The 27,833-nt window shown below is 32.9% G+C and overlaps 1 protein-coding gene across 2 annotated transcripts; it reads right to left on the reverse strand.

Annotated features, from left to right (window-relative positions):
* Positions 1-764: 764 nt before the first annotated feature.
* On the reverse strand, positions 765-27,693 carry LOC117688863 (organic cation transporter protein-like). 2 transcript variants are annotated; one of them, XM_034467575.2, is made up of 10 exons: positions 27,151-27,693; positions 20,133-20,328; positions 14,497-14,597; positions 9,098-9,252; positions 8,657-8,825; positions 8,149-8,373; positions 7,596-7,819; positions 7,156-7,337; positions 6,120-6,300; positions 765-1,969 (listed from the first exon to the last, which is right to left on the reverse strand). In XM_034467575.2, the coding sequence occupies exons 1-9, from the start codon at positions 27,291-27,293 to the stop codon at positions 6,130-6,132; spliced, it is 1,566 nt and encodes a 521-aa protein (XP_034323466.2). In that variant the 5' UTR covers positions 27,294-27,693; the 3' UTR covers positions 765-1,969; positions 6,120-6,129. The 2 variants fall into 2 exon arrangements, with proteins under 2 accessions (XP_034323466.2, XP_034323465.2); XM_034467574.2 differs by having other exon boundaries at positions 766-1,969; positions 6,143-6,300; positions 27,151-27,690.
* Between the last annotated feature and the right edge of the window lie 140 nt (positions 27,694-27,833).

Genomic DNA, 27,833 nt, shown 5'->3' on the forward strand with positions numbered 1-27,833 from the left:
CTCTACAGCGAAGTACTTTGAACTGTTCAGAGGTCTGCTCCTTATATTGGGTTGTAGGGACAGCAGTGATGAAAGAGAAATATGGCGGACAGCGCCTATTTACGAGCGGTTTTCAGCTTTAATGTAAATTAAACAGTTTAGATATGCTTTTGATTGTGTACAACTTTGAAAATCTACAAGCCCATTAAGGAACATCGGGTTAAATTCCTGCCTGCAAATACAATATTTATAAAAAGGTGCGAATGTATTTGCAGGAAGTTTTGATCTGATGATATTTTGTTCGAGCTATGCCCCTTTAATGGTTTAATTTATGCATAAATAAAATGCTTCTCCTTTCATTTTCTATTCAGGAAACTTGAGATTATTTTTAAACATGCTCTTAACATGAAGACTATAAATTCACCAAATTTAAAATGTCACATCAAATAATGTCTTTGCTACATTGTTTTGGACCTTTGAAATGCTATTTGCTATTTTATTTAACAACGGCAAATATCAAAATCATATATAGGACAAATTTTTAAGTGTCTGGGAGAATAATAATTTAACTTTTTTTTCGTAAAATGCATTTTTTTTATCTGCTGAATGTTCATTCTTCCATAATTATACAAAAACACAGTTTGAGAACATATCAGTGTAATTTTTTTTCACTAATCGTGAAACTTAGGAATCAGTTCTGTGGCTGATGAGCTACTTAATTTCTCGGAGAATCTGATTTAAACAAATCAAAAGTCCATATTATTTTATTTAGAATTGATGTTTATTCAAAGAACACGAGAAAGGGGAAAAGGATACAAATTAAATCAATATAAAATTTATAAAAATAAGATAAATCTTGTATTCACACATTCACACTAAATAACAGATAAATTTTACAATTTTCTCGTTGAGCACTACAAAACTTTTTTTTCTTTCATTTTCATCTTGTAGAAAAATATTCTTAACTCTGTAGACAAGGGAAATCCGAAGCGACACATTCAAATTAACATATATACTGTTTGTAAAAAAAATGTTTGTTACAAAAAAAGATAAATCTATATTACAATTTATCATTAAACACAAAAAAGCATTTAAATCACATCATAGTTTTTATACTGGTATGAAAACTGTATAGAAAAAGTTCTCATTTGTGAGACATAAAAGCATTTTTACTACAAACGCCCATTAACAAATAAGACAAAAAAAGCGCTATATATACATCGTGAATAAATTGAAAAATCAAATCATTTTGTAGAAGAAATATTCTTAAGAACACGAAATAAGAAAAATTTAAAAAGAAAAATGCTTTGCCTACCTGATTGGAACGAATCAGAAGTACACATCAATAAATTTAGAATTGATCTTTATTTAAGAAACGCAAGACAGAAAATGAATTTGCTTAATCGCGCAATGTCGGACTTGCATGATTTGACCAACCAGGTAGCGCGCTTAATAATTATAATTATTTACGTATACCTTTTTGGGTTCCCTTTGAAGCGTGACACCCCTCATTCAAAGGACCGAAGGTTTACGTAACGGATTAAGTTCAACCGAAAATTAAGCTTATATATGAGGAATTTTAGGTGTAATATTAATTGCCAAAAAGATGTTATTTCAAAAGAATTGAATCTAGAAAGAATTTACAGTTGATTGGCGACAACAAAGGTGTAATAGATATTTTTGTTGTGAAAAAATCTTTCCAAAAACACTTTAAATGAGAAATAAAATAAAAGTCAAACAAAAGAAAATGAGGACAAATTATTGATTTGTAGCATTTTCCAGAGTGTTTAAGAAAATCTTTGGATGGAAAAAATAATGATCAGCATAATATATGATATTTAAAAAAATGTAGCCTGTTACAAAATCTATAATTGTTCGATGACCAAACTTATTTTATCAGTTATTCCTGTCCTCATCATTGCTATTTGTTAATTCCATCATTTCACTTTCTGAATGGTTTGGTCCTGAGCTCTTGAACGATCCATTGTTCCTAAAAAAAGAAACAAATAGTTGTTAAAAAGTAGTATCAACAGGTGTTCGTTCTGAAAATATAATTAAAGGAAATAAATCTTCCTAAATTAAGGTAGCTCCATACTCGTAAAATTCTCTGAGGAAAGTTGAAAAACCGAACTGATTTCGACTTAATAGACTTAAATGTCATCAATTGTTAGAAAAAATATACATGTCATCACACTTTTTGAGATGCCAGATAAACATAAACTAAAGCATATTTTAGCATTAGAAAAAAGTATTTTTTTCTGTTAGAAGTAAAATCCTGTAGGCAGAAATTTGTTTTTCTTGTTCAATTTTAATGTCAACTTTATCAGAAAACTAAAATTACAAAAATATTTTAAAATTAATCGTTGGAATAAGAAAAACTATAGCATTTAGACATACAACTGAGAGAAAAGTCAGAAAAGAGTTATTTCCCCTTTGCATAGATAAAATATATAAAAATTTGGAAATTTAGTATAAAATTAAGTGCGAAAATATCTTTAAACTACCAATAATTCTAATTACATCCATGTGATTATATTCACAAAAAATAAATAAAACTATCTTGCACAATTTTTAAAGAATTTAAAGTTTTACATAAAAGTGTGACGTCACAGAACACTGGATCTACTTTAAGTTCCCTAATAAGACTCCTTTTTATGCATAATTTGTATATGATGAAGAGATATATTTTAATTTGAGCAATATTTTATTCAATATAGTATATTGAATGGGATAAGGCAGCAGGTCTAGCCTATTTAGCCCTCTCCCTACACTAAGTCATAATGAACAAATTGAAATATTTAAATGTTCAATATTGATAATACAACACAGACCATAGAAAAGATACAAACAAAGAAGAAAAAAGATAGAGCACCTTTGCCCCTTTTTTACCTAAACTCGAGTTTAAATGGAAATTTTTGCAGCTATAACAGTGTTTTTGAAACCAAGGTACTGATTTTATAATGGTTGACGTAACCAATAACTTGTTATAAGGTAAGAAAATCTGCATTAACAATTAAACATACATACTATATGTGCATAAAGACAAATGATACTACAAGTCCTGGTTACTTCCAGAAAATCCTATGCATCAAAGTTTAAATAGTGTAACGCTACTGAAGAGATATCTGCGGATTTGAAAAGAAATCTAGTTTTTATAGATGTATTTTCAACTTTATTATTAATATGTTTTACGATGCTACCGTTCTGGCGAGCGCAGCAAGAATTACACATACCTTGCATCAGTGTCAACCTAGTGTTATTTAGGTATCAACGAACGTTAAAGAATTTTTTAAAGAGTATTGCTCTACAATGAGTATGATACAGTATGCCAAAGGTACTAATTTTAATGGTTATGATAAATAATCGCAACCCCCTACCCCTCTCCCGAGAGAGAGAGAGAGAGAGAGAGTGCCCGGGCCCTGTTTGTATTCACTGACCTGTGTAATTCCCCACTTTTAAATTAAATGGTTTGACTTTATGCAATATCTACAAAAATTTTTTACTGTTTATTTTTTCTCTTTATTCCTTTTTAATTTGTTCAAAATGTCCTATTGTTTATTTCCTTCCTAGTCATATACATGTACATATCTGCCTTGTGTACATGCATGCACAATTAGCTTAAAAATGGATCGATATGACAGTAAAGTATGGCTCTTGCTAGTATATATTTATATAATCTCTATGTTAAAAAGAATTAAAAACAAATCATATGCCAATGAGGCAGGTATCACAGTCTATACTGAAATATTAAAAAGAATTAAAAACTTATCATATGTCAATGAGGCAGGTATCACAGTCTATACTGAAATAGCTAGTACACGCATTACAGATGTTTGATCCACCTGTGAATTTATCGCGGGAACTAAAGCGCGAGAGCACCGTGATGTCATCCACGACTTTGTTAGTCTTTGTTTACGTATCTTGACTCAATACGAAGTTATGGAAGCATGTAACAAATCTCTTGAGTCTCGCCAAACAATATGCGCTACTCAAAACGTGTCTTCAAACCTTAAAACACCGTACATTACGAGTCGGCCATTTTTGGCATAGCACCACGGGTGAATACATTAGAGAGCATTATGGGACGTAGACAAAAAAATTTTGTTTGATGAACTGTAGGTTTAGCTCGTTCTCTTTCCCGCGCACACTGGTTCTTAGAGCTCGATTCGCTTGCCGGCGGTGAGCTGCGCTCGCTATTATGCTATTAGTGAAAAGGGAAAAAAAACAACAAATAATTTGGCATCGAATCAGCGACCACGTTATCTGTAGGCCATACATAGAAAACCTTGTAACGTCTATTTAACTTTGCAGATGTATTTTCATATAGTAATGTCTAATTCCATAAAGGAACAAACAGTACAATTTCCTTAATTTTCAGCACGAAAACGAATGTTAATATGTACTAGAATGACAATTTCAAACATATTAATTCTTTGGTTTTAATTGGTTACAGTAATCCAATGGGTTCTACATATCCCTCACTAAACCCTAAGACTTCATTGATGTCATTTTGATAAGAACCTTAAGTTAGATGATTACTGTTGAATCATTAAATTTCGTGGGGGCCAATTTTCGTGGATTGCTTACATTTACATGTTCGTGGGGACGTAATTTCGTGTATTCTCTTATATCTACAAAAGGAAACATGCCTTATTACTTTATTTTATTAATTCATGGATGATGTTAATTCGTGGATAAGGGGTACCCATGAATTCCACGAAAATTGAGCCACCACGAATTCTAATGATTCCACAGTATGTATTACTTTCGATTTTCATTAGTGCGATCTTCAAATTAGAGATGCATTAGGTCATGTCAATGGGACAACCGATAAGCACTGTTATGGCACAAATTATTGTAATCTGCAATGTGCTGATATCAATCTTATATTAAAAGATAAAGGTATTAAATTCCCTTTCGAAACAAAAGAAAGGAATAGCCTAAGTGAAAGTGCGGAAGCCTTGAAAAAATAACGACGATTCCGAGGTTTTTTTTGGAGACGTACCGTCAAAAGTAAAAAGGTACCCGGATCCACGAAGCACTACATAGAACTAGACGCTCGGATAATCGCAGTCATTTGCCATCAATAGATACCTTTGATTTTGCACCATACCTTCAGAATTTCTGTAAGTGGTCCATAGAATAGTTAAAAAAAAAAAGGAAATCCGATAATGCATACACAATTGTTCTGGTCATAATCATTGTGTCTTGATTGTTCTATGAGGTGAGTGAATGATGGATTTAGATGTTTACACGAAGAATAAAAACAGTATCAATATCTTTTTCATTCTTACTATATTTAAAATTTTATGATTTAAATGAATTGTTTGAGATTGTTTGTTCCACATTAAGTGAAACTGTGCCCATGAGACAAAACAGTCAAGCAGCCCGTATCATCCGTGGATACTGCTTGAACAAACATGACAGCTGTTTCAGCTGGATTTACATGTGCTGTCTAAGTTTGCATACACCTTTTTATCCTACATTTTTAAAAAAATAAGTTACATGAATTTTGGTTTCGGAGTTATTTGAACATTTGGGGTTTTTTTTCTAAAATCTTGTGACATTTTGAAACACACTGCTTTTAATCAGTGCAGACAGATCATGCAAACATGTTATTGCACTTCTTTTCGGCCTTGATGGCCACCTTATTATATAATACAATGGTAAGTTCAATGTGTAAAAAAAATGTAGGACGAGTTCTGTTGTTTCCAGGGTATTTTTGAAATAAAAATATTTAATCTTAAATAAACAACACTTTCTGCATTTTAATAAAATATTTCTACTGCATGGTCAATTGCAGTTGGTGTCAACTCATTGAACACAAACTCTGAATATCTTGCTCTCTTTGGAAAAAATTACGATCAATGAAAGAAAAGTCACGATTTCCACGAGTTTAAAATCGTTTTTTTTCGCTTGCAGTCGTGAATGACTAATATTGTCCATGAAGGTAAGTTTTGTAAAGTACATTTACATCACATGATATCTCCTACGCGATAAAAAAAAATGCGTTGAACAACGTTAAGAACGAATGCTCTAATACACTCTTTATATTTTACATATGATGTATTTTAATACATATAAAACAAGAATCCCGAGGCTATAAATCACACATTTTATTTTATAATTGGTTGACCTACTTTTAACTTGTTACCAAACGCACCTGTCGACCGTCAGATCCTCCTCGTGCTCTACGTCTTCCACCTGCTCAAGCAGCTTCCGTTTCTTGGTTTCCGGGAGTAATATTGAAAGAGACGCAATGATTAAAGTGGCAACTCCGTAAATCATCAAAGGTAATGCCTTTTTCATCTTGCCCTCTGCCTGCAGGGATGATATGTTATTTTGGTATTAACTGTGTTGAAATTCAAGGGTTTGTTTGTGGAGTATATAGTTTCTTAGAACAGACTTATTTGTTTCATAATATTTGGTTCTTATACACCGATTGGTGTACGATGCCTAGAACTGTTCGATATTTTCCGTCTTTTCACTTTTATGCAGCCGTAAAATCCATGTTATAACTGTTTGGTATTTTGTTGTTATTCAGATAATATAACAATATGTAACGTTTATAAGTTAATTAAGAAAAAGTGATTGTATGACCTTTTAATGAAGAGTATAATGCAAAAATTGCCTGTTTATCGTTTCACGGCATTGTAATCTATAATGCCGGAAAAAAAGCAGGTTTAAAGCAAAGTAGATTTTTAAAATGAATATTATTAGGGCATCAGAAGAAATATATTAGCATATGAAAGTTATTGTTCGTTATTTTCTTTATCTTATTATGCCAAAATATAAAACCTATCCATGATATAATCCCTGGACCAAACCAAGAGGTAATTTTTTGTAAATTTTGAATATTTGTTAATTTTAACAACAGTTTGTATATATTTGAAAGGAAAAGAAATCCCTTAGAGCAACAAATACTAGGAATATTGGGAACGTGAAAATTTATGAACTAATTTTCATATAGTAAAAATTGTAAGCTTATGAAATGAACACTTACTTTGTATTTGTAAATTAGTTGTTTTGTTTTAGATGTAAAAAATGATATAGAATTTAACAATATGCCAAACAATTATAACAAAAATAGCTTGAGTAGAAATAAATAATGATGAACAATTAAGTCCTTTGCATTAAGAATACATGACTATAACTGAAAACATATTTTAGACCTACAAGATTGTACATGAATGGCGATGTATTGGACCCAATTCTAGCGCCGGAATTACAACTGGACATAATGAGACTTCGTACGACAGTGGGGAAGAGCTCTCCAGTATAGATGTAGATTTCTCCGAATGCCGCAGAAATCCCAAGTTTTCCAACCATAGATAGTGTAATCATGATCCAGTTGTGGGCTAAATAGCGAGATGAAATAAGATACACATATTTAAATATTCTTGTTGATATGGTGCTTTTCGTAGTTTTTGTTATAGGTATTTTTTTTATTGTTCTGTATTAGTCTAAATAAATTATGACATTTGCAAACTTCATCATGCAGCTTTTTTACATACTCAAATAGAACAATTTTTCATATTACAATAGAAAAAAATGTATAAGTTTTTGTTTAATAACAAAACAAATAGTTGTTTAATTATAAAACAAATAGTTCTCACAATTGTCTCCAAATAAGACAGGAAATGCAGAAGACAGACACGCAACTCCACTAAGAAACATCACTGAAAGATGCAAAGGTTTTCGCCCTGTTCTATCCATTACAAGACAGAGGAGGTAGCCCAGTAATTCCACAAGAGAGGAAAGCGTAAAGTTGATGTATAAGCTGCCTCCTAGCTTTCCAATATGCAGAGTTAATCCATAGTAAAGAGCGGATGTAATGAACCTAGTACATAGAAAGAAAATGATATAATTAATTACATCGCAGTGGCGTCGAAAGCAAACTGAAAGACTAATTATCAAAAATCTCGACTAGAATTCCCAAAATCATGAAAATCATAATCGGGGGTGGGGGTGCTAGAACTATACTATGACTCCGATTTTCAGTATCACTATTAATATTTCAGTCTTTTTAAGGTATTTTTAGGAAAACATTTGGGGGGGGGGGGGGGGGGCTGAGTCCCTAATCCTAATGGTTTGGTCAAACTTTGCAAAAAAAAATACCTATAGTAAAAAAGAATTCATTTATTAGAATACTTTTATGACATCACTAACCAGTTCAAAAAGACAATTATCCATCTGAGAATAAGCTTTTTGCTGTGGAAAAGCTCTTTTAGGATTTCCAGCAACCCTCTGTCTTTCTTCTCAAGTCTAAAATCCTTCGGCAATTTTTCAAAGTGTACTTTATTAACTTTGGCTGCTTTTCTTAAAATTTTCACAGCTTCGTCATTTCTTCCGCGTGAAAGAAGCCATCTTGGAGATTCTGGAAGGACTTTAGGCCTGAAAAATGTACAGATAAATTGTTCCGTTTACGTAACAAAAAAAGTTATATTAATCTATTGTGAAGAGACGTTTCAAACAGTTACCAACCTCTAACTTGTACATGTAGCCATACTTGTGTTTGCCAACTACACGTAATATTTGTTTATTTACCAACGTATATAGCTCGATGTGGGCTAGAAGTTCAGGTAATTTAATCTTTTTTGTTTGAAAAGTAACATCTTTTTATATTGTTATCCATTCAATCGAATATGATAGGGAAAATATTAAAACAATAACTTACCACCAATAACAAAGGACAGAAACCATCGGAATACCCAAGGTCAGTTGAAGCCATCGCCAATCTCGTATGAAGTATGCAAAGAACACAAGCAAAAGCTCTCCAAAAACGTACACTACCAAAATCAGTGTGCCAGCAAACAGGCGTTTGGATGGCCCGACCAACTCCATTCCTGTTGTGCAAGACAGTTATCTTAATATGTGTATTATTATACATTTATATTAATAACCGACCACCGTGGATTTTATTGTGTTTCAACATGTTAAACTATATATACAGAGGTATATCAGCTCTTGTTCGGGACTACAATATTCACACTTAAAAAACTTAAAATCTTGCACAAACATCGATGTTTGGCGATGTCATCTGAATATAGGTAATTACTTTTTATAATACAGGTTTTATAACAATGATAACTATAATGTTTATAAACGACTAAGATACCTATGATAAATGATGCACTGTAAAACACCATTCCTGTCGTTCCGTCCAGGAAGCGAAGAACAATAAACATGTATGCGTTGTAGGAAAATGGCATAATAATGTTTACTATAAACATAACAGTGGACGCAGATACAACCATGATGCGTCTTCCAAATCTTAAAAAAAACCACACCAAAATGTGCATTTAACAGGACAACATTAATGCATGGATATTGTTAGGCAATGTCACATGATGTTATGAAGCAGCATGCGCAAATCTATACAAGTTTTTTTAAAGGGGGTCTAAAGGATAATCATAAGTGTGTTTCGTGCATGGACAAACTTAAAGTATTATATCAAAGTAAAATGAAATTTGCAAGTAACAGGCACCTGCCATCGTTTATTTTTCTAATATTATGAAATAAATATCCCTTTCCAAAAATACACAATATACATATCGCAGGCATCTTGGACCTATTTAACACTATCACAGCCTAAAGCTTGGAATTTTGCATTAAATTCATTGATAAAATTATTTTAGCGAACTCTTACGTTGTATGATCAGTCCATAAAAAGGACTAAGTGCGGTTTTATGCATTTGTTGCCCCCAAAATCAAAGTTTTAGAAAGAGCTTTAAAAATAAGGTGAAAGATAGTTTAAATCATATTGGAAATAAAGGTGTAAAAGGTTATCACCACAGGGACGTCATAAAGTAGAAATGACGTCATGAAGATTGCATTATTTTGATAAATTGATGTTTTTTTAGCAAAATATGGGTGTTTTCCGATGGTTTTTCGACTGGGAAACATCGAGCGCAGGCTTGCTCAAGTAGCATTTTTTAGTATAATGTGTATAACTATCTGAAGAAAAAAATATGTTAAAATCGCACTTGAGCAGACCTGCGCTCTATACTTTCGAATGCAAAATATAGAGCAAAAATGAGAATATTTTCATTTGTTTGCAAATTTGCGGGAAATATGTCATTTTGGTGACGTCATAGATAAATAGTGAATGAGCAATGATGACTAAAATCAAGATAAAAATTATAGGCATCCTCCATACAATGATTTGTGAAGATTTTATTTTTATACCATACTATTTAAAAATTGGTTGAAATCGGGGGCAGATATTTGACCATACTGCACATAGTCCTTTAAACTTACAACTTGTTTAACCAATAACAGCGCGCCAAACTTTTAATTTATAAAAACCACCTGCATCTTACCCCCTAAGATATGCGACGAAAGGCTAAAGGAAGGACGGAAGTTAACATAATTGCGTCATAGTTTGGGTATTCCCTTCATAAGTTAGCACTGATACACTATGCATATTCAAAAGGCGTCGATTTGATCAAAACGAAGTTAAACTTATAGTAATAAATAAAACACAATGTCAATTATAATTTTTTAACACTCAGTTGATTATAATTTTTGTGTAGTTTTATAATATATATTCACAATGTCCCAATTTACGTCCATGCTTACTTTCCATACATTTGATGCTATGTTTATAATGTTACTAATTTATTGTCAGAGTCGCTTTCCATAGTTTAAAGATCACTCAGCTGGTTTTACTGGGCGGGTTCTAATCCCGTGCATTTAGGAATTCAGTCTGGGCGTAGCAATAGGAAAGAGCTATGGAGGGTAATCGTGTTCAAAAATCCAGACATGTAAACCTGTAAATCCGAATATGTAAACATGTTGGTGTGAGAGTCTGAATATGAATATGTGTAATTCTGATCGTGTAACCTATAAAACTCAGGGATGAACACTTTAGAGTTGACCCCGAAGGGCTTCAATCTAATTTTTCCTGCAGATGCTAATTGCAGCTGTAAAATGCTGTTTGTTATTTACATGTAACTTGCCACTATAATACAAACTTTCTATCTGTAGTCTCTGCATTTGTATTTCCGTTTTCTGAAATTTCATGGCTGACATGTTGCAAATCAACAAATGTAAAGTCTACAAGTTTGTCGAATTTTAACATGACCATATATGGAAACAGTGACGTCACCGATAGAAAAAGGCTAGCTGCAGGTAAGGCATGTCGTAATCGCCGGAATAGGGACGGAATTAATATAAGAAAAATATAAGGATGATCTATAATCATAATATCTCTGGATAACAACTTTTCTTAGAAAGTACTATTTTTCGGAAAGTCATCGATAAGAAAAACAAAGAATATAAAGACATATATTGGTTTTGAGATTTTGATTAATATGAGACATAAGAAGCCTCCTTTGAAAATGAATAAATAAAAATTCCAAAGATAAGGTTAACTGTCGGAAATTAAAATGTGTATAAAATATTTTTAAAAATGTTTCATTTTGCATTGTCAGCAATATGTAGGGAAAAAAGCCTATCATGCAGGTGAAAATTGGCATTTTTTAAAATTTCAAGCAATTATTACGGAATATGAGCACGACGTCCTGAATGTCGGTTCAATGCAGACTCACTTTGTGAAATTGGTTGATTAAAAAAATCCCGGAGAGCTATTATAATACAGCTTTACAGCCACTTGTGAACATGTACTGTTTGCCATAAGCAACTATAGTCTGTCCCAAGATATTTATGCAGCACATTTGGACGATACATACCTGTGAAAGAAGTGCAATTGAAATAGTTGAATGGGATAATTTCCAAGATAGTTTCATTGACATATTATCATCTTTCACTCGGAAAAATTCACTGGAATAAAAACAGATTCCTTACGGAGATTTATAATGGGGAATGTTTACATCTTTTCTCCATTCAGAATACTCTCGGAATACATCGCACAATTTTTCAACGTTATCATCCGGGCTTGCTGCAATACAAACACATTTTTTAGTATTGTTTTTAAACCTGATAAGCTAACAGGGGTGTTTCGACTGAGAAATCTTGGAAATGTTTCCGAAAAAGTATAAATACATGTATAGTTACATACATTTTTCCGCAAAAAATTACCAAATCTTTGCAGGTCGTTTATTCTAACTAATTCAGAAAAATAACAAGAGAAAAGCTGTTAATGTAACAGCAAACCGGGTTTTCTTTTGTGTGAACAGTATCCATATTATAATCCATTTGTCAATCCTAAATTGATAAATACTACCTATCCAAAGAAATGGGGTACTCTATATGCAAAGTATTTGCCAAAAAATGACTAAGTTCAACAGCTGATATTTTTTGACAAATTATCAGAACTCAAAATCCTAGCAATTTGCATACCTCTGATTTATGTATAACTGTTATGCAAAAGAACAATTTCATATCTCAAAAACTTTACGAGGAGTTATCGGTAGAATAAGGGTACCTTTATGGCAGCCACTCACCCGCCCGCCATTTTCACTTTTTCAATAATTGAAAAACCCGGTTAAAAATTCTCTTAGAATTCAGAAGCAATGGAGTTACAACATGAGACCTCACGGCGGTCTCCGAACCTCATGCCGCTCAAAATATATTTACCCCCTTAAGAAATTTCTTGATCCGTCTCATTTCTAGAAAAAAGTACGCATTTACTTATATTCCAGTTTAAATAACATGTCAAATTAGTTAAGAGAAATAAGATATTAGGCATTTCTTTTTAACCCTTATCATACAATACCATGAGAATAAATTACAGAAATTAGCGCATTCGTCACATCGGCGACGATTTTTATGTGCATGACCCTCTTCCTGTTTGGTCCAGTTTCAACCATAGCTAAAAAAAAAATTCTAAAAATAATACCGGTATTTTCGATGGAAAATAGATAAGTGTCCTTCATTAAAAGCTTATTGCAACAGTTAAGCTGAATATTATGTTTATGATTTATCCATTCCGGCGATTACGGCATGCCGTTTCCCCGCAGCAAAGCAGTTGCCATATAAGGTCATGTCAAAATTCGACAAACATTTGTCAATTTGTATAATTATGTCAAATGTGCTATTGCCGAGTCTGAAGATACAAGTGCAGAAACTACGGATTGAAAGTGTGCAAAGTTGAAGGTTTAATTAACTGTTGAAAGCAATAAAACTGCGAATTGTGCATCATGCGAAGGAACTGAGTCAAATCTTACACGTGTTTATGCCCGAGTTTTATAGGTTACACGGTCAGAATTACACATATTCATACTCAGACTTACACACCAACACGATTACATATTCGGATTTACAAGTTTACATGTCTGGATTTTTGAACACGATTACCCTCCATAAAGAGCAGACGTTTTCAACCAGCTCCCTCATCTCATGTAAAGCATTTCTTCATGTAACATAAACGTTTCACTGACCAGAGTATTTTTCTGTTTTGTATTTTTCGTGAGTATTTGGAAGTAAAGTATGATGAGTATTTGCTATTATGAAAACAATGAAGTATAAGTGTGTGTTTTGTTGCATTGTAAACATATGTGTATGTATTCCAGAGAAAGGCGCGTAGTAGTTGCCGTAAAATAAATGTATTTATGTAGTACACAATTATATGAATATGAAGTACCTGTACGAGTCTAATGACTGTTTTAAAGTATAGTGTATGTAGTGAAGTAGTAAAATTATGTACAGCAAAATGTGCAAATATAAGTGTAAATACAGGAAAATGTATTGAGTAAAGTAATGGACAGTAAAATGCAAGTATGAGTAAAGTAATGTTATCCGTGTATTTATCATTTCATTTATTTTTCAGATCCCTTTTTGTACCTTTATTTGAAGTCTATGGAACAGTTGGAAATCTATTTGTAAATTAACATCTGAATAAAAGCTATGTAAACATACTTAAAGTTATTATTTTGGAGCTGCAAAGCTATCCGGAGACACACAACACCAGCAAAGAATTCTGATCACATTTGTGTAGACATGGACTATTTGTTGCGGATGGAATGTTAAGTCGCATCAAACATACCTCAGCAAGCTGCGCATACATTTTGTGAATCAAATATCGTTTTCAAATATTAAAGCTATATAAAATGATGTCATATATTATTCATGGTAAAGTAACAAGTACAGTTCACCAGATTTTTCTAGTTTTCTTCCGTCAAGAATTATTGATCCGAACCCCTCCCCTTTTGCAAACTTTGCCTTTTATCATTTGAAGCATTGCCAAGTTATGTAAAAATTTTCTCTTTATCTTTTATTTTAAAGACAAACGAGATGCCTCTTAATTTTTCATGACAGTTGAGCCTATTTATGCAAAAAAGTCAGGGTTCATATTATTTTTGGAGTAAGAATATAAAAATAATACATTTTTCTTAAATGTAGATAATTCATTGCTTATAAATAAAGTCACATTGTATAGTTATCATTAAAGTTACATCTAAGTAGAAGGTATCAGGTAAATGAAAAAAAACTTAACATTTCAGAGATTAAAAACCATCGAAAAATAATTTCGTCCGACTTGACATGTAATGTTTTCATAATTTCCAACAATGAATATATATTTATGGTTAACAAGTTAACCACAATGATACTTACATATCAGCCAACGGACTAAGAATAGCAGCAAAAAAGTGACCAAAGAAGTAGGTAGATATTCCAAGAGAATTAAGGTAAGCGTTGTCGCAAACCAAGTTAAACTGAAAAAAAACCCGAAGGTGATAAATTCAGATACAATGTAATAATAAATGACTTAAGATCCGGAAAAGGACACTTTTTATGGTCTTATTCTGGTCTAATTACCAGTTTTAATTCAGTTATTGGAAATATCAATTCACATGCATTTTACATATCATGATTGTACTTTTTACTTATGAAGGCTCGATGGTCAAAAAATTTACCATGTGATCTACTGTAAATTTTAAGATACCATTTTTTAGACAGGGTCACGTGACCCCGTCTATTGGTTTACTGTCAGCCGAATTCTCAACCCGGAAGGCACGCGTAGAACACATGAATTGAGTCTACGCGTAAAAAAATAGTGCAGAAAGTTTTCATGCATTTCAGTCTACGCGTAAAAAAATAGTGCAGAAAGTTTTCATGCATTTCAGTAAATATGTATCATAAAAACACGCATTAAATCTGTTTAAGTCCTCTGTGTATAAACAAAGTTCTATTTAAAAATAAACAATAGTTTTATTGATCAAAATATTCTTGCTCGGGTGCAAAGGTGGAATGAGTTACGTAACTGAATGCACAGCGCCGTTGACGATTCAGTTGGTGTACGAGCTCATTTATCAATAGAAGAGGTTGATGGTGGGTGGAATCGAAATTAAAGTTCCCGAACGCAATGTGCCATTTTTGAAAAATTGTGAATTTTATTTTGACAATCTTTCACCTGAATACTACCAAACTTCGATTCATACGCAAGCCGAAGTTAAAATCGGGACGGGTTATACACAGAATTGTTTTACAAATTAAATAGGTGTTTCATTGGCTTCCAGTCTACTTGCGGTATGACTGCTGTTCGTCTCTAAAGGAATTTTGTACAAAGAAAATAAAAACAAGTCTGAATTTGCCTTCTCGTTCGTTGGCTCTTTAGTTGATTAAACTGAATTTAAATTTTAAACAATGCATTGTAAGCATAATCTATAATAGATTATACATTTTGGAAGACTTATACATCAATATTATCGATTGAAGAACCAAGTTAAATGTTAATGTTCATGTTTTCCGGCTTAGTTGGAATCAGGCTTCGGGTGAATTACATTGTAAAATAATGCATTACATTACCATTACTTCATGAATAAGGGCATTAAATTACCATTACTTAATTTTCTTGAAGTAACGCATTACATTACCATTACATGAGTAAAGTAATGCATTACCATTACTTTGTAAAAAATCAATAAGTTTTTTAAAAAAGTAATTTAAAAACTAAATAAAGAGTTTTTGTAAATATTTCATAAATAAAACATGCTTAAAATATTTACAGGTTCATGTTCACTATCAGGTTCAAATTTAATGACTTATACAAGATTGCTGTTGCACTTGTAGTTCTCAAAGTTAGGTTGGTCCTGTAACATTTACACGCTAATGGCGGGGTTGACAATCTCTGTTATTTATGTCTCTGATTTTCGGAGTATGGTTTTTGATGAAAGGAACGGTTGTATCGTAATTCGTGTAGGCGATGCACGAGTTTACACAAAAAGTATTACATGTAAGTGGCGAACGGATTTATTTTCACCTATTAATTTGCATGAATCGCAAATGAAGAAAATCGTGTCAGATAAGTCGGTCTTAAAAATCAAAACGGTGACCGTGACAAATCTGTTTATTGTCAAAGTTCTTGGAATCTTATTGTAAATAAAAATATTTCTAACGTCAGGTGCCTGTGTTTGTTATCGGTATACAAATGTTCACTTTGTTTGTTAATTCAGCAGTTTTAGAGTTTTCGGGGTTTTCATAAAACTTTTATTACGGTTACCGTCCGACTTGTGGATTTTCCCTTGGATCACAAAATTGAATACATCTTATGATTAAAATTATCTACTTTGATATAGTTGTTTGATTTTCCCGGTTAGTAGTAATTTTAAAAAATTTTCCTTGGTGTCTTATTTTACATGATACACCGTTGGGTCAATTTTCTACAATTATGAAGGCCGGGATTGAGTAAAATTTAGACAAAGTATCAGACAATTGCAAAAAAGCCGAATTAACATAGATTGAAACAAGTAATTAAAACTCATAAATTTTGGAAGCATATTCGAGGAAATCCAGGACAATTACAAATTCAAACTTTCAAGACCTCGTCTTTCAGTACTCTCGGTACTTTGATTTTACCTAAGTCAGAACCAAAGAAATTTGAATGTCTCATTTTGGTATTTTCCTACATTCTAACATAGAGCTTTTCTTCTAAATAATATCAATACAGTCTACAAATAGTCGCGACTATCGGGTCTTTTGAATGTTTATGTTAAATTTACATTGCAGGTCTTGATTTAAGAAATAATTGGAATACTAAATTATTGAAGCGTTTGCTTGATTAGTGTTTAACAAATATACCTAAAGTTAGAGGACCTCAAATAAATATGGAATAAAAATAATCCTCTAAGTCACTTAGTGGTTGAAAAAAGGTAGAAGTCATCGATATTTTTTTCTTATTTATACATAGCGTATTAAGGGAAAAAACACCTTTTGAAGAAAAGTTTATCATTCCCAACATCAATTTTTAGTCCCCTTCAGAAGGCGGTGTAAAGTCTTTGATTAAAAACTGTTTTAGCTCAATTTTCATATTTTGAACTCTAAAACTACTCTGCCAATTTCAACCAAATTTAGCACAAAGCATTCTTATGGGATGGTGAATACAAATTGCAGAAATAAAAGCCAATTTGTATTCAAAGCGATGAAAACCTCGCAACTGTACAAAGTTGAGGGGGTGTATTTTAAGAAAATTCTTTTCAAGAACAACCGAGTCACCCTCAGCGTAATTTAGCATAAATCATCCTTATGAAAAGGAAAATTTAAATTACAGAAATTAAAGCTGACATGAATTCATAAAAGCATTTGGTCGCCATATTAGTTTTGATCGCACCTCTACTGCCACTGGGGTATATTTACCGGTTGAGAAAGTTACGGTCGGTTGCTTTCCGATCGAGGCATTTAGGTTGCACGGACATCTAAATGCATGAACTACAAATTGTAGTAAAATGTTTGCAATAAAGAAAACAACACTCAATAAAATACATGAGTCAATCAATGCTAGATGTAAAAAATAACCATACAACTATTGACAAAATAAGTTTGTATTCGTATAAGATATTTAGGTAAAGCCAAAAGAATTTAATAGTTAGATCGGTAGTTGAAAATACAGAAGTTATAGTTTTAAAGAAGCGACTTTCGTTCATACGGTTTAATTCATTTCCTTAACCTTGTCTAAACATAATTTTAAATAGAAGAGTTCCAACGCACACTCATACCTTATACAACAAAATATGACAATGTAAGCCACGTCTTTAAATCTTTACCACTTGTTAATTATCAGTATTTGTTTAAACTGCACATATTAAACTATGTAGATTGTTTCCTTTAATGTTTCTAAAGATCATTTGTCATTTTAAAAAAATGTAGGTGTTTGCTATGACGGTCAACTCTTTACGTGGAATTCTGGTGTGGCGTCAACAAACCCGCGAGCTACGTGAAGCGTGTAAAACGTTATCTCCCGTTATCCTTGAGAGAGTCAAGAAAATGTAATGGACACTACCTGTGAAAACGACTTAGTCTACAATTTTATAAATGTGAACTATAAAATATAGTCTTTCAATATAATGTGTTTTACATCGAAAAGCAAACTTTGCAGGATTGTTTTATTTAAAAGTAGACTTGACTGCCTTAGACAAAAACTGGGCTGCATTATCATCAGTGATGACATATCTGGAAGGAACATATCAAATTTGTTGACATCCAGAGGTCGTATGACAATTTTGATGAGTATTCTGGTAATGAACAATGATGTTGTCTTCATAACAACGTAATTTATCTTGAAAAATGGCAATAACAAACTGTCAACCATCTAAAACATCCATAAAACGAAATACAAATTCTAAGCAGAGCAACACGGACCTCGAAAAAGATAGAGGTAGGATCAGGTGCATAGGAGGAGTGAGCATCCTCTACTGACCTGCCACACCCGCCGTGTGCTCTTTGTCGTAATCGGGGGAAAAAACGAAAAAGTCCGTAGACAACCAGGTGATTAATTATGGTCTAACAATTAGAATGAAAAACGTCAGTGAGCCTGCGACCCATTGGAAGACTGTATTTGCATCGTTGTATCGACCATAGAACATACGAAAAGATGACTTCAAATGAGACTGTTGATAATCCTGTTTTATCAACTTGTTTGTCAGTAGCCTGCCTCGCCTTAGAAACTTCATACGAAGAGCATGTCCTTGCGTATCGAATTGACTGAGAGACAAAAAACCATATGGCAGGTGATTAATGTATATTGCTACATAAGCTTTTACATTGCTTCATTTCCATATCAATTTTTCATGGCCTAATAGAAATGAGTATTTACCCCAGCTGTTCTGTCTGCAAGTTGAGGAAGCCATATCTGACCAAAATTTGTTTAAGGACATTTCGAACTTTTTGATCGAAGTATCCAAACCCACATAGCGTTCATTACCTTGGACACAAGTGGGAATATATTTCAACACACGTTCTACACGTGTTCTTGCTATTGCATTTAGTAATGCTGTAGCTTTTTACGCAGAGCATCACTGCGTTCATAAATCGGACTGGATTGTAACCTTTTGTTGACAGCAGACCCTGGTAAAATAAGTTTCACCAATAGTAGAGAAACTGGGGCTTTAAAACAAGCAGAGTGTGTCATACATTACACCGAACTTGGGGCTTAAGTGCAGTCATCCTTTAGCTGTTAAATTGTGGGGCTACGTGAGCTGAAGCTCACCGTAGGAAGACAAACATGCAAAGATATGAAACCTTGGCCTCTATAGTAAGTTTATTGGTTGTTCAGCTGTTCAAATTAAAAAAAATAAGTTTAGTTAGACACAAATTTCGAAAAGACTGGGTCTGCTTCAAATCCAGGCACAAATATATTAAATAAAATTCTCGATCATTTATTTGTCGTAGTTATAAAATTGCACATGCGTAACCTATCCAATGTAGGAGATCGTTCAATGACAACGTGAACTTTAGAAAACGGAGTGTTTATGTAGAAACTTAATTAAGAACGATATTACGTTGTTAATTAATTGTGTGAATTTACTATCAGTTATCTACTGTGTTGGATTTTGTGCGACTGGGTCTACATGTGAGGAACACACGTGTTCGATGAACACGCGAAGTAAAGCACCACGATCTGTGATAGATATAAGGATACCTTGCAAATTATTTAAAGGATAAAACTATATTTTGTTTCATTGATTGTAGTTTTCTTTGTTGTTTTTTTATGCAACATAATACTACAATATGTAATTCATAATGCCAAGATCGGAGAACGACCGATCATAACTTTCCTGGCCGGTATATATACCCAGTGGAAGTTGAGGGAGCGATTGTAACTTACATGTATATGGTGACCAATTGAATTTGTGTTAGTTTTAAGACACAATATTGCAAAAAAATTTGTCCATTTAAACCTGTTGCTGTTGACGAAGTCCTGTTACTTTAAATAGTCAATTTGTAGAAATTCTAGCCTACGAAAACAGATTTACCTGAGAACTGACAGTGTTGGCGAATATAGATTCATCATAAACCCACTCAGAACATGGTTCAAGCGTCCCGTTGACTATGATTTTGCATTTGTCATAACTTCCATCCGGTAGTATAGGAACTGTTGCATTTATCAGGTCTTCGTGATACTGGCCCTGAACTGCATAGGAGTCATTTTCCAAGTTAGGAAGTTTACATCTGCGTATATAAAATATACAATTCCATTAAATAAACGATCGCCCTATGAACCACACGACTTCGCTTGTCCAGGTTTTCTGATCTGCATCCCAGAGTGATGCAGATCAGAAACCTTCGGCTAGCGAAGAGGAGAACCACATCACTTTCCACGACCTAGGATTATTAAGTACTTTGAGATTATTTCATAAATATGACGAGTCAAACAAACGCATCACAGAAAGACAAAAATGCATTTCAAATTATTACAAGAAGCCCACAGGCCTTAATAATCACCCAAGCCTTTAAACAGAAATGTCAGAGAGTGTCATGTTTGCATTTAAAGCTTCATTTTTAAGTCTAAACTGTAAACCCTGCCTGTTATCCCGCTTTTCTTATTTAATGTTTGAAAAACTTTAATTCATGAAAATATTTGGGCGGGGGGGGGGGGGGGGGGGGGAGGGGGTAGAAGAGTCGGAGGAATAAGTTATTTCAACATGCCAAAAATTGAAAATTAAAAGAGACCCACTGGCCTTAAATGGTCAATCTTTTGTAATATTCAGTTTAATGTATAATGCACCCAATGCATACAGCTTGTTTCTACAAATATACCTTGTAGAGAATATGAAGGAAGATTTCATAAAATAGTAAACATTTCGACGTTTTAGAAATGAAAGGTCGTAACTAGTATTTTCATAGTTTTCAGTATCAAGGAAAAACTATTTCTTTCATATTATTTTAAATAGATACCATTTTAAGATATATTAGTAAAATCTATAAGCTATTGAATTTAAAATACAGCATACTTTTTTGGAAATTATATGCAAGAATTGAAAATAAATGAAAAATAAATCAGATACGACTTTTTAATGCTTGATTACAGAGATATAAATAGTTGTAACTGACACTTACGACTTTATGGTTGGTTGATTATTAGAAAATTATGGTCTTATGTAACACATACAACCTTTCAGTTTTCTCTTTAATTATTCATTTTTTTATTTTATTTATTTACAACACATTACGGTTTATATTTACTACATTTTAACGAAATATAGCTACAATGCCTCTGTAGATGATTACACTATTTAGTATCTTATCAATGTTTTTAAAAAACATTTCAAAATATTTTTTTCACTAAAAGATAGAGAGATTATAAATTCTTTATTAACAAAAAATTAAACTATGAAACACACCAACTGTGAATAATATAATACGATTCTAACATTAAAAATATTAATCAGAAACAGAAACACTCTATTTGAAATCAATCAATTTTTTTCGCATCATTTTAAACTGTTCATGAATCAAACAATTCTCTACCAACCAAACAATAGCATTCTGATATTTTCGCAAACACCGTCAATCATCCACCTCTGACTCATCTGAAGTATTAGGTTCTGGAAGATTGTCCACTTCTTTGCTGTCATATGGTAGACTCTGGTAAAACCTGTGTTACTTTGATGGAATTAGTCCCTTATTACACAAGCCAATCAAATCAGCGCATTTTGCATCAGAAATGGGAAGCCGTTCTCTGTAGAGTGGTTTGAAACGATAACCTTCCAGAGACTTCATTTTCCGCCTACCTTGGTGAATGTTTAGGCTTCTGTAGTCATCCTTAAAATCATACTTGAAGAAGATGATATTCGGACATTCTATTTTGTATTGAAATGAATGAATTCTGTTCCAATGGACAAGATCCCCATTTGTGTCTTTTTTTCTATTTGATACCACAGAAGATACACAATCTTTGAAATCTAAAATCATTGAGTGCTTAATTTCATGTACGGCATATTTTGGAGAAGTCTGCTTAGCATTTTTAATTCCTAATATCCAATCATCTGGACTATACATCTCCAACCTTTTGGTAGAGTTTTCAATCGCTGCATGCACTGAGTCCCCTTCCATTTGAGAATGCCCTCTCCCAAAATAGTTATGCGTTATAACTTTGATCGGAAAGTTGGTCACGCATAGCAGGCACATGATGCAGAATTGCAAATTTATTTGCTGCCCTGTGCAGCTGTCGGAGTAGTATATGATTTCATATTTGTCTCCAATTTCTCTGTTGTGCATGTAAAGACAAGTTGAAATTTCACAACTTCCCCGTTTAGCCTCAGTTTCATTCCACACATAGCATTGTACGTTACTCGATGCTAGATCATATGTTGTGAAGTTGTAGGTGGATAGCTTTCTGCTATAGTATGCATCACTCACAAACATTTTAGGGGTAATTAGTACTTTCTGTAGGTCAAAATTTACCGCTACGATATTTTTATCTTTGAGTGCTCTCTCTTTATCTTCCTTCTTTTGATTTCTAGCGTTCTGTTTCCTCTCCAAATGCTTAAGATGTTCGTTTTTCCTATCGTCTTTTTCTTCTTGTGTCATTTTTTCAAAGGCGTCGCAAAATGTGCAAACATCTTTTTTGGACGATGAAATCCTATGTTGTATTCAGTGCAGAATATGTGGTCATATAGCCAATATTTTACTGGCTCTCTTTCTTCGAACAGACATTTTTTCCTTATAAAGCTCATACATCTTTCTAATTGACAGGTGCTTTTCCAGATATTTTCTGCTTGTAGTTTTCCTACAATAGTGAGATTGGACTGTGGGGAAGGATTCAATATGCTTTCTAATGACATTTCTGTTTTCCTCCGAGATTCTTTGACTTCCAGGTTTTTTGCCTCTTTTGTCCACGCATCGCACTGTGTCACTTCTGTTTAACGTGTAATGACACCGTTTTTTCCCCTATATTGAGGGTGTCTAAGAAGAATGCTTTGCATACTCTTTCTCTTCCATCATTATTTTCAAGAAAATATTGATAAGAGTATTTCCTTCTTGATTCTCTCTCTGTTGTGCGTTTAGCATTTGCTTCCTTTTTTACATATTGCCCCAATACTGCCTAAATATTTTCAGCTGATCATCTTCTTTAACATTTTTAGAGTATTGGAATCGGCACCTGCAATCTTTTCTGTTAAGACTTCGTTTTCTAACTTTCTCACCCTTGCAGGAAGTATATTCGTCCCCTGTGTTTCTCTTTCTCTTTCTTATATTCTGTTTCCACGATTTCGGGATTTTGAGTGGACGCCGAGATCTAGTAACTGTTGTTTCCTCACTCCCTGATTCGGATGCATTGTCAGTTTCATTGTAGTTAATAGATTCTGTGTCATCCAAGCTGTCTTCTGACAACTTATCATGTGCTTGATCAATTTCCAAATGCTCAGTTTCAAATTCTGTGTTTTCTGTTTCATTTGTTTGGGTTTCGATTATAAAATGTACAGCTTCTGTATCTAATAGGGCTGTTTCTTCAAACAGTGGCATCAAAATATTCAAATTCTCAAGTTCTAATGAATCATTTTCACTGTTAAGAACAAAAGTTTCGTCAAGATTAAAGCAACCATCACACTCCATCCAATTATTTTTTTCATCATCAGTAACTGTAATTGCTGATGGGTTTTGATCCTCTTCATCCTCACAGCTTTCTCCTACTGTATTGAAATAATCTGAATGATCAACATAAAAGGTGTTTTTTGATTGTTGTTGACCATCTTCCGTCAGATTTGATTCGTTTTCTGCAGTTTGTTTGATGCCATTTGTATTACTGCATTTAGTATTCTCTTGCCTCTCGTTGTCATGTGATTTTTTGATTGATTTTGCAAGGATATTCAGTGGAATGTCGACATCATTCTTTTTATTTTGATGGTAATTTTTCTTTCAATTGTTTGAGTGAAATGTCCATATCATCAGATTCAACCTCTTTCAGTGGTGTCATTTTGCACCATGAGTTTTGATTAGATGTTCCCTTATTTCTTTGTTCAAACTTTTTTCCCTGTGTTTCAAAATATCTATCCGGTTGATGTTATTTAACAGGTGGCAGATCCAAAGATTGTATATATAAGGTTGTACGTCTCTTTCATGAATAGCTGCGTATGACCTCTGATAGTTTTCTTTTAGTAATAGTAACTCTTTCTCGACAGTGGTTAAAATGTTCTTCTTTGATAAACTATTAGAGTGAGGTATACACTATTTTTTTGTATAAATATATACTTTTCTTTGCGATTTTTACTCACCATTTATCACATTCATCATTTTCTTCTAAGCTGCAGCATCTCTGTTGACTTTTTGTTTGCATCAGTTATCAGTTATGAAAAGTCGGAAGTGTCACGTACGATGTTTTTAAAAATTATTTAAATGGTTATAAATCTTTTGTTACCATAGAAACATTTGGAATACATTTAAGATTTTTTTATAATTTAACAAAAAGCTTAAAAGGTCGTATCTAACACTTACGACCTTTCATTTCTACAACGTCGATTTTACATGTATTCAATATTGCCAAGTGACAATTTACAATGTATTTAAGGTAGTCTAATACTCTGCACTAAATGGGCCTACTCATGGAAAGTCTAGTTTTAAATTCTAGATATGCATTCGAACAATGCATAAACACAAGAAAAATTATATGTTTATGTGCTGGTTATTTTAATTGTTATCACCTCTCAGAAATATGGATAAATAAAACGCTATGTAAAGTCAAACCAAGATTGTAAAATCCGAATTCTGACATAGTGCGATACTCGGACTTCTTCAAAATTGCCAATGAACGACGCACAGCAATTACCCTTAGTTAAAGTACATGACATGTTCCGCATATGGCCATATTTATCATCTTCCATCACGCGTGGCTTGGGCTGTAAATTTTAAAAGTATCTATTGCAGATAACAAAAGAATTGACCTATAAGGGAGATGGATTTCCCGGCGGAAAAATCACTTCTTTCTTTCTATGATATACATTTAAATATTGTAACTGCGTTTTTGTGGGATATATAGATAGATAGATAGATAGATAGATAGATAGATAGATAGATAGATAGATAGATAGATAGATAGATAGATAGATAGATATATATATATATATATATATATATATATATATATATATATATATATATATATATATATATATATAATTCATATTGTGCTTATTTTTATGAATAAACGGTAAATTTGCATGAAGAAAGATGTTTTATGCCTTTTAAAATTTTTTACATATTTTTTGCTTTACTCGTACATGTAAAGTAGGTCAGAGTGTCGTGTTAGGCGCGTTTTTATCGAGACTATAATCTATTCGGAAAATTTCGGAATTTTTCATTCTTTTCAAAACAATGTATCGGGATCGTTATATGGGACATACTAAAGACGTGTAATACTAAAGACCTGAATTACATGAAATTTTATATAATTGATATATTTGAATTGCTTTGTGCTGCGTCAAATAAAATGACTTTGTGTGTATTTACTATATTTCCATGTGAAATGTAGTAAAAAAATATCGTGAAATGACATCTATATCAATTATTAGCGCATACATATGAAAGGACTGAAAATCTGAATTGACCTGAAAGTTTGAGCTAACCTGATTTCTTTTTAATTCTTTTGAGAAAATCATGCAAAATGGCCATGGTTTTTTCATAAGATGAAGTGTATATAAGATTCAAAATTCCATTGAGGAAAAAAATTATCCGGCTTATCTTTTACCTTTATAGTTATGCAGATTCTACTGGATGAGCATGTTCTTACATATACCTTTAAAATAATCCATTTCTATTTTATTATGTGGTCCCTTGAAATTTTAAAACGTGTTGCTGAAAATATTTTAAAATTTATAAATTTGTTATTTCTTCTTTGTGGTCTGTTTTTTATGTAAAATTAATGGTGATTCATACAACAATTATATTTTTTGCGGCCTATATGTCGCTTGCGTCAATATGATTTCTTGTTTTTTATCGTACATATTTCTCAATTTTTCCTGTCCCTTAAAAATCTTAGACATTGTGATAGGTTTTGTTCATAGGAAAGAATTATAATATTCCTATGGGCACCCGGCTGTGGTCAATTTTTTTTAAAAAAGAAGAAAAAATTAGGAAACTCATTTCAATTAGAGTGGTCTATACTTGCACCTGAAAGTGTCCTTGATAGCTGAGTAGTTTATAGCGCCGGCTACATGTATGCAGGTTTTTTGTGCCCTGATTCGATTTCATCTGTGGGCATACTTTTTCTTTTTAATATTTACGGCATTTATAAACACCGTCTTATTTTTGAATGCAGAATTGTGCATCTTGTATATTAAATTTCGATTTGTTTCCTTAGATGCACATTTACTCTTTTAAATAAAGAAATCAATTGGAAAGTATATACTTCACTAAATGTAAAAACAACCGAAACTATACCATAGTGTAAGCCGTGCAAAAACTGTTTCGTTTGCCTGTCCAGAATACTATAGGAAATGGTAGAATTGTGGAAGAAGAACTGCAAAGCAGATGCATTTGGTTTTTGCAAAGAATGTGTGCATTGGTGACACTTTAAGCTAAAACTGCAGGGAAGTTTAAAGATAAGGGAAAATCGGGATGGGTCAGTTAGAAATCTCCGTCCACTTGCCATTCCGGCATCAGGTACGTCCCTAATTACAAAAGATGCAGCTCTTAAAGAGGAAAAGAGTTAAGTTGAATGTACAGAGAACGATGATAGTGTAATTCTACATCTACAAACATCACTCTTCCTGTTATTTCAGTCAAATATACAAGAACAAAATTTAGTTCACATAGTATATTGCTTGGACAACGACTGTGAAACGGTTTTTTTCAATCACTGTACATTGATTGGGGTAGGTTCTCACTGAATTAATAAGAACTCGAGTGATCAGGAAGAATTGCTTAGAAAAATAGTCATATGTTTGTTGTTTTTTTTTTCAAATTTAAAGCTATTGACGTTGATATCTTTTTACAATAAAATTTTCCATTCTGGGTCAAGAACATTGGTATTAATACATGTAATAGAGATGTTCATACCTGTGAAGATGATCTCCGAGCAAAAATACCGACACAGGCGTTCCAAAAGAATTGAAAATTACTGGAAAAAAAACAACAAAAAGGAGGCGCTTTTGATAAGGACCAAAAGTTCCCAACTTTCGTACGAGGCTGTCATAGTCCATGGTGTATCTGCTTGCTGCTAACCTATTCGTTTACTATTCTCCGTTGTCTCGCGTATGTTAAAAAACACTTAATCCAAATCTCTGATGCGTTTTTCGGCAATAGTCAATCCATAGCCATAGCAGTTATCATTGTTCGTGATTTTCTCGCCCTTTAACCGACAGAAAAATTAAACACATATTAAAAGGTAAATCTTATTAAATGGTACATTTGATAGGGAATCTCGAATCACTCGACCGAGATATATGTTAGTATCCATTCACTGTGACCAAAACATTACAGGTACATGTCGAAACATACCGCAATGAACTAGGCATTTTAATACTTATGGGTACAGACAATGTAAAAACTATAACATTATAAAAAGAAACAAGATGTAATTATAATCGGGGCGATTATAAAATCTCCAAAACGAACAAGTCCATCAGTTGGGCCGCGGTATGATGACCAGCATGGGTCAAACTTTACTGGCAAATATATTTGATACTTGATTATATCTATTTCTGGAAATTCATAATGATCCCCGGAGGTCATTTACCATC

The sequence above is a fragment of the Magallana gigas genome, chromosome 6 (assembly GCF_963853765.1).
Source record: "Magallana gigas chromosome 6, xbMagGiga1.1, whole genome shotgun sequence".
Lineage (NCBI taxonomy): Eukaryota > Metazoa > Mollusca > Bivalvia > Ostreida > Ostreidae > Magallana > Magallana gigas.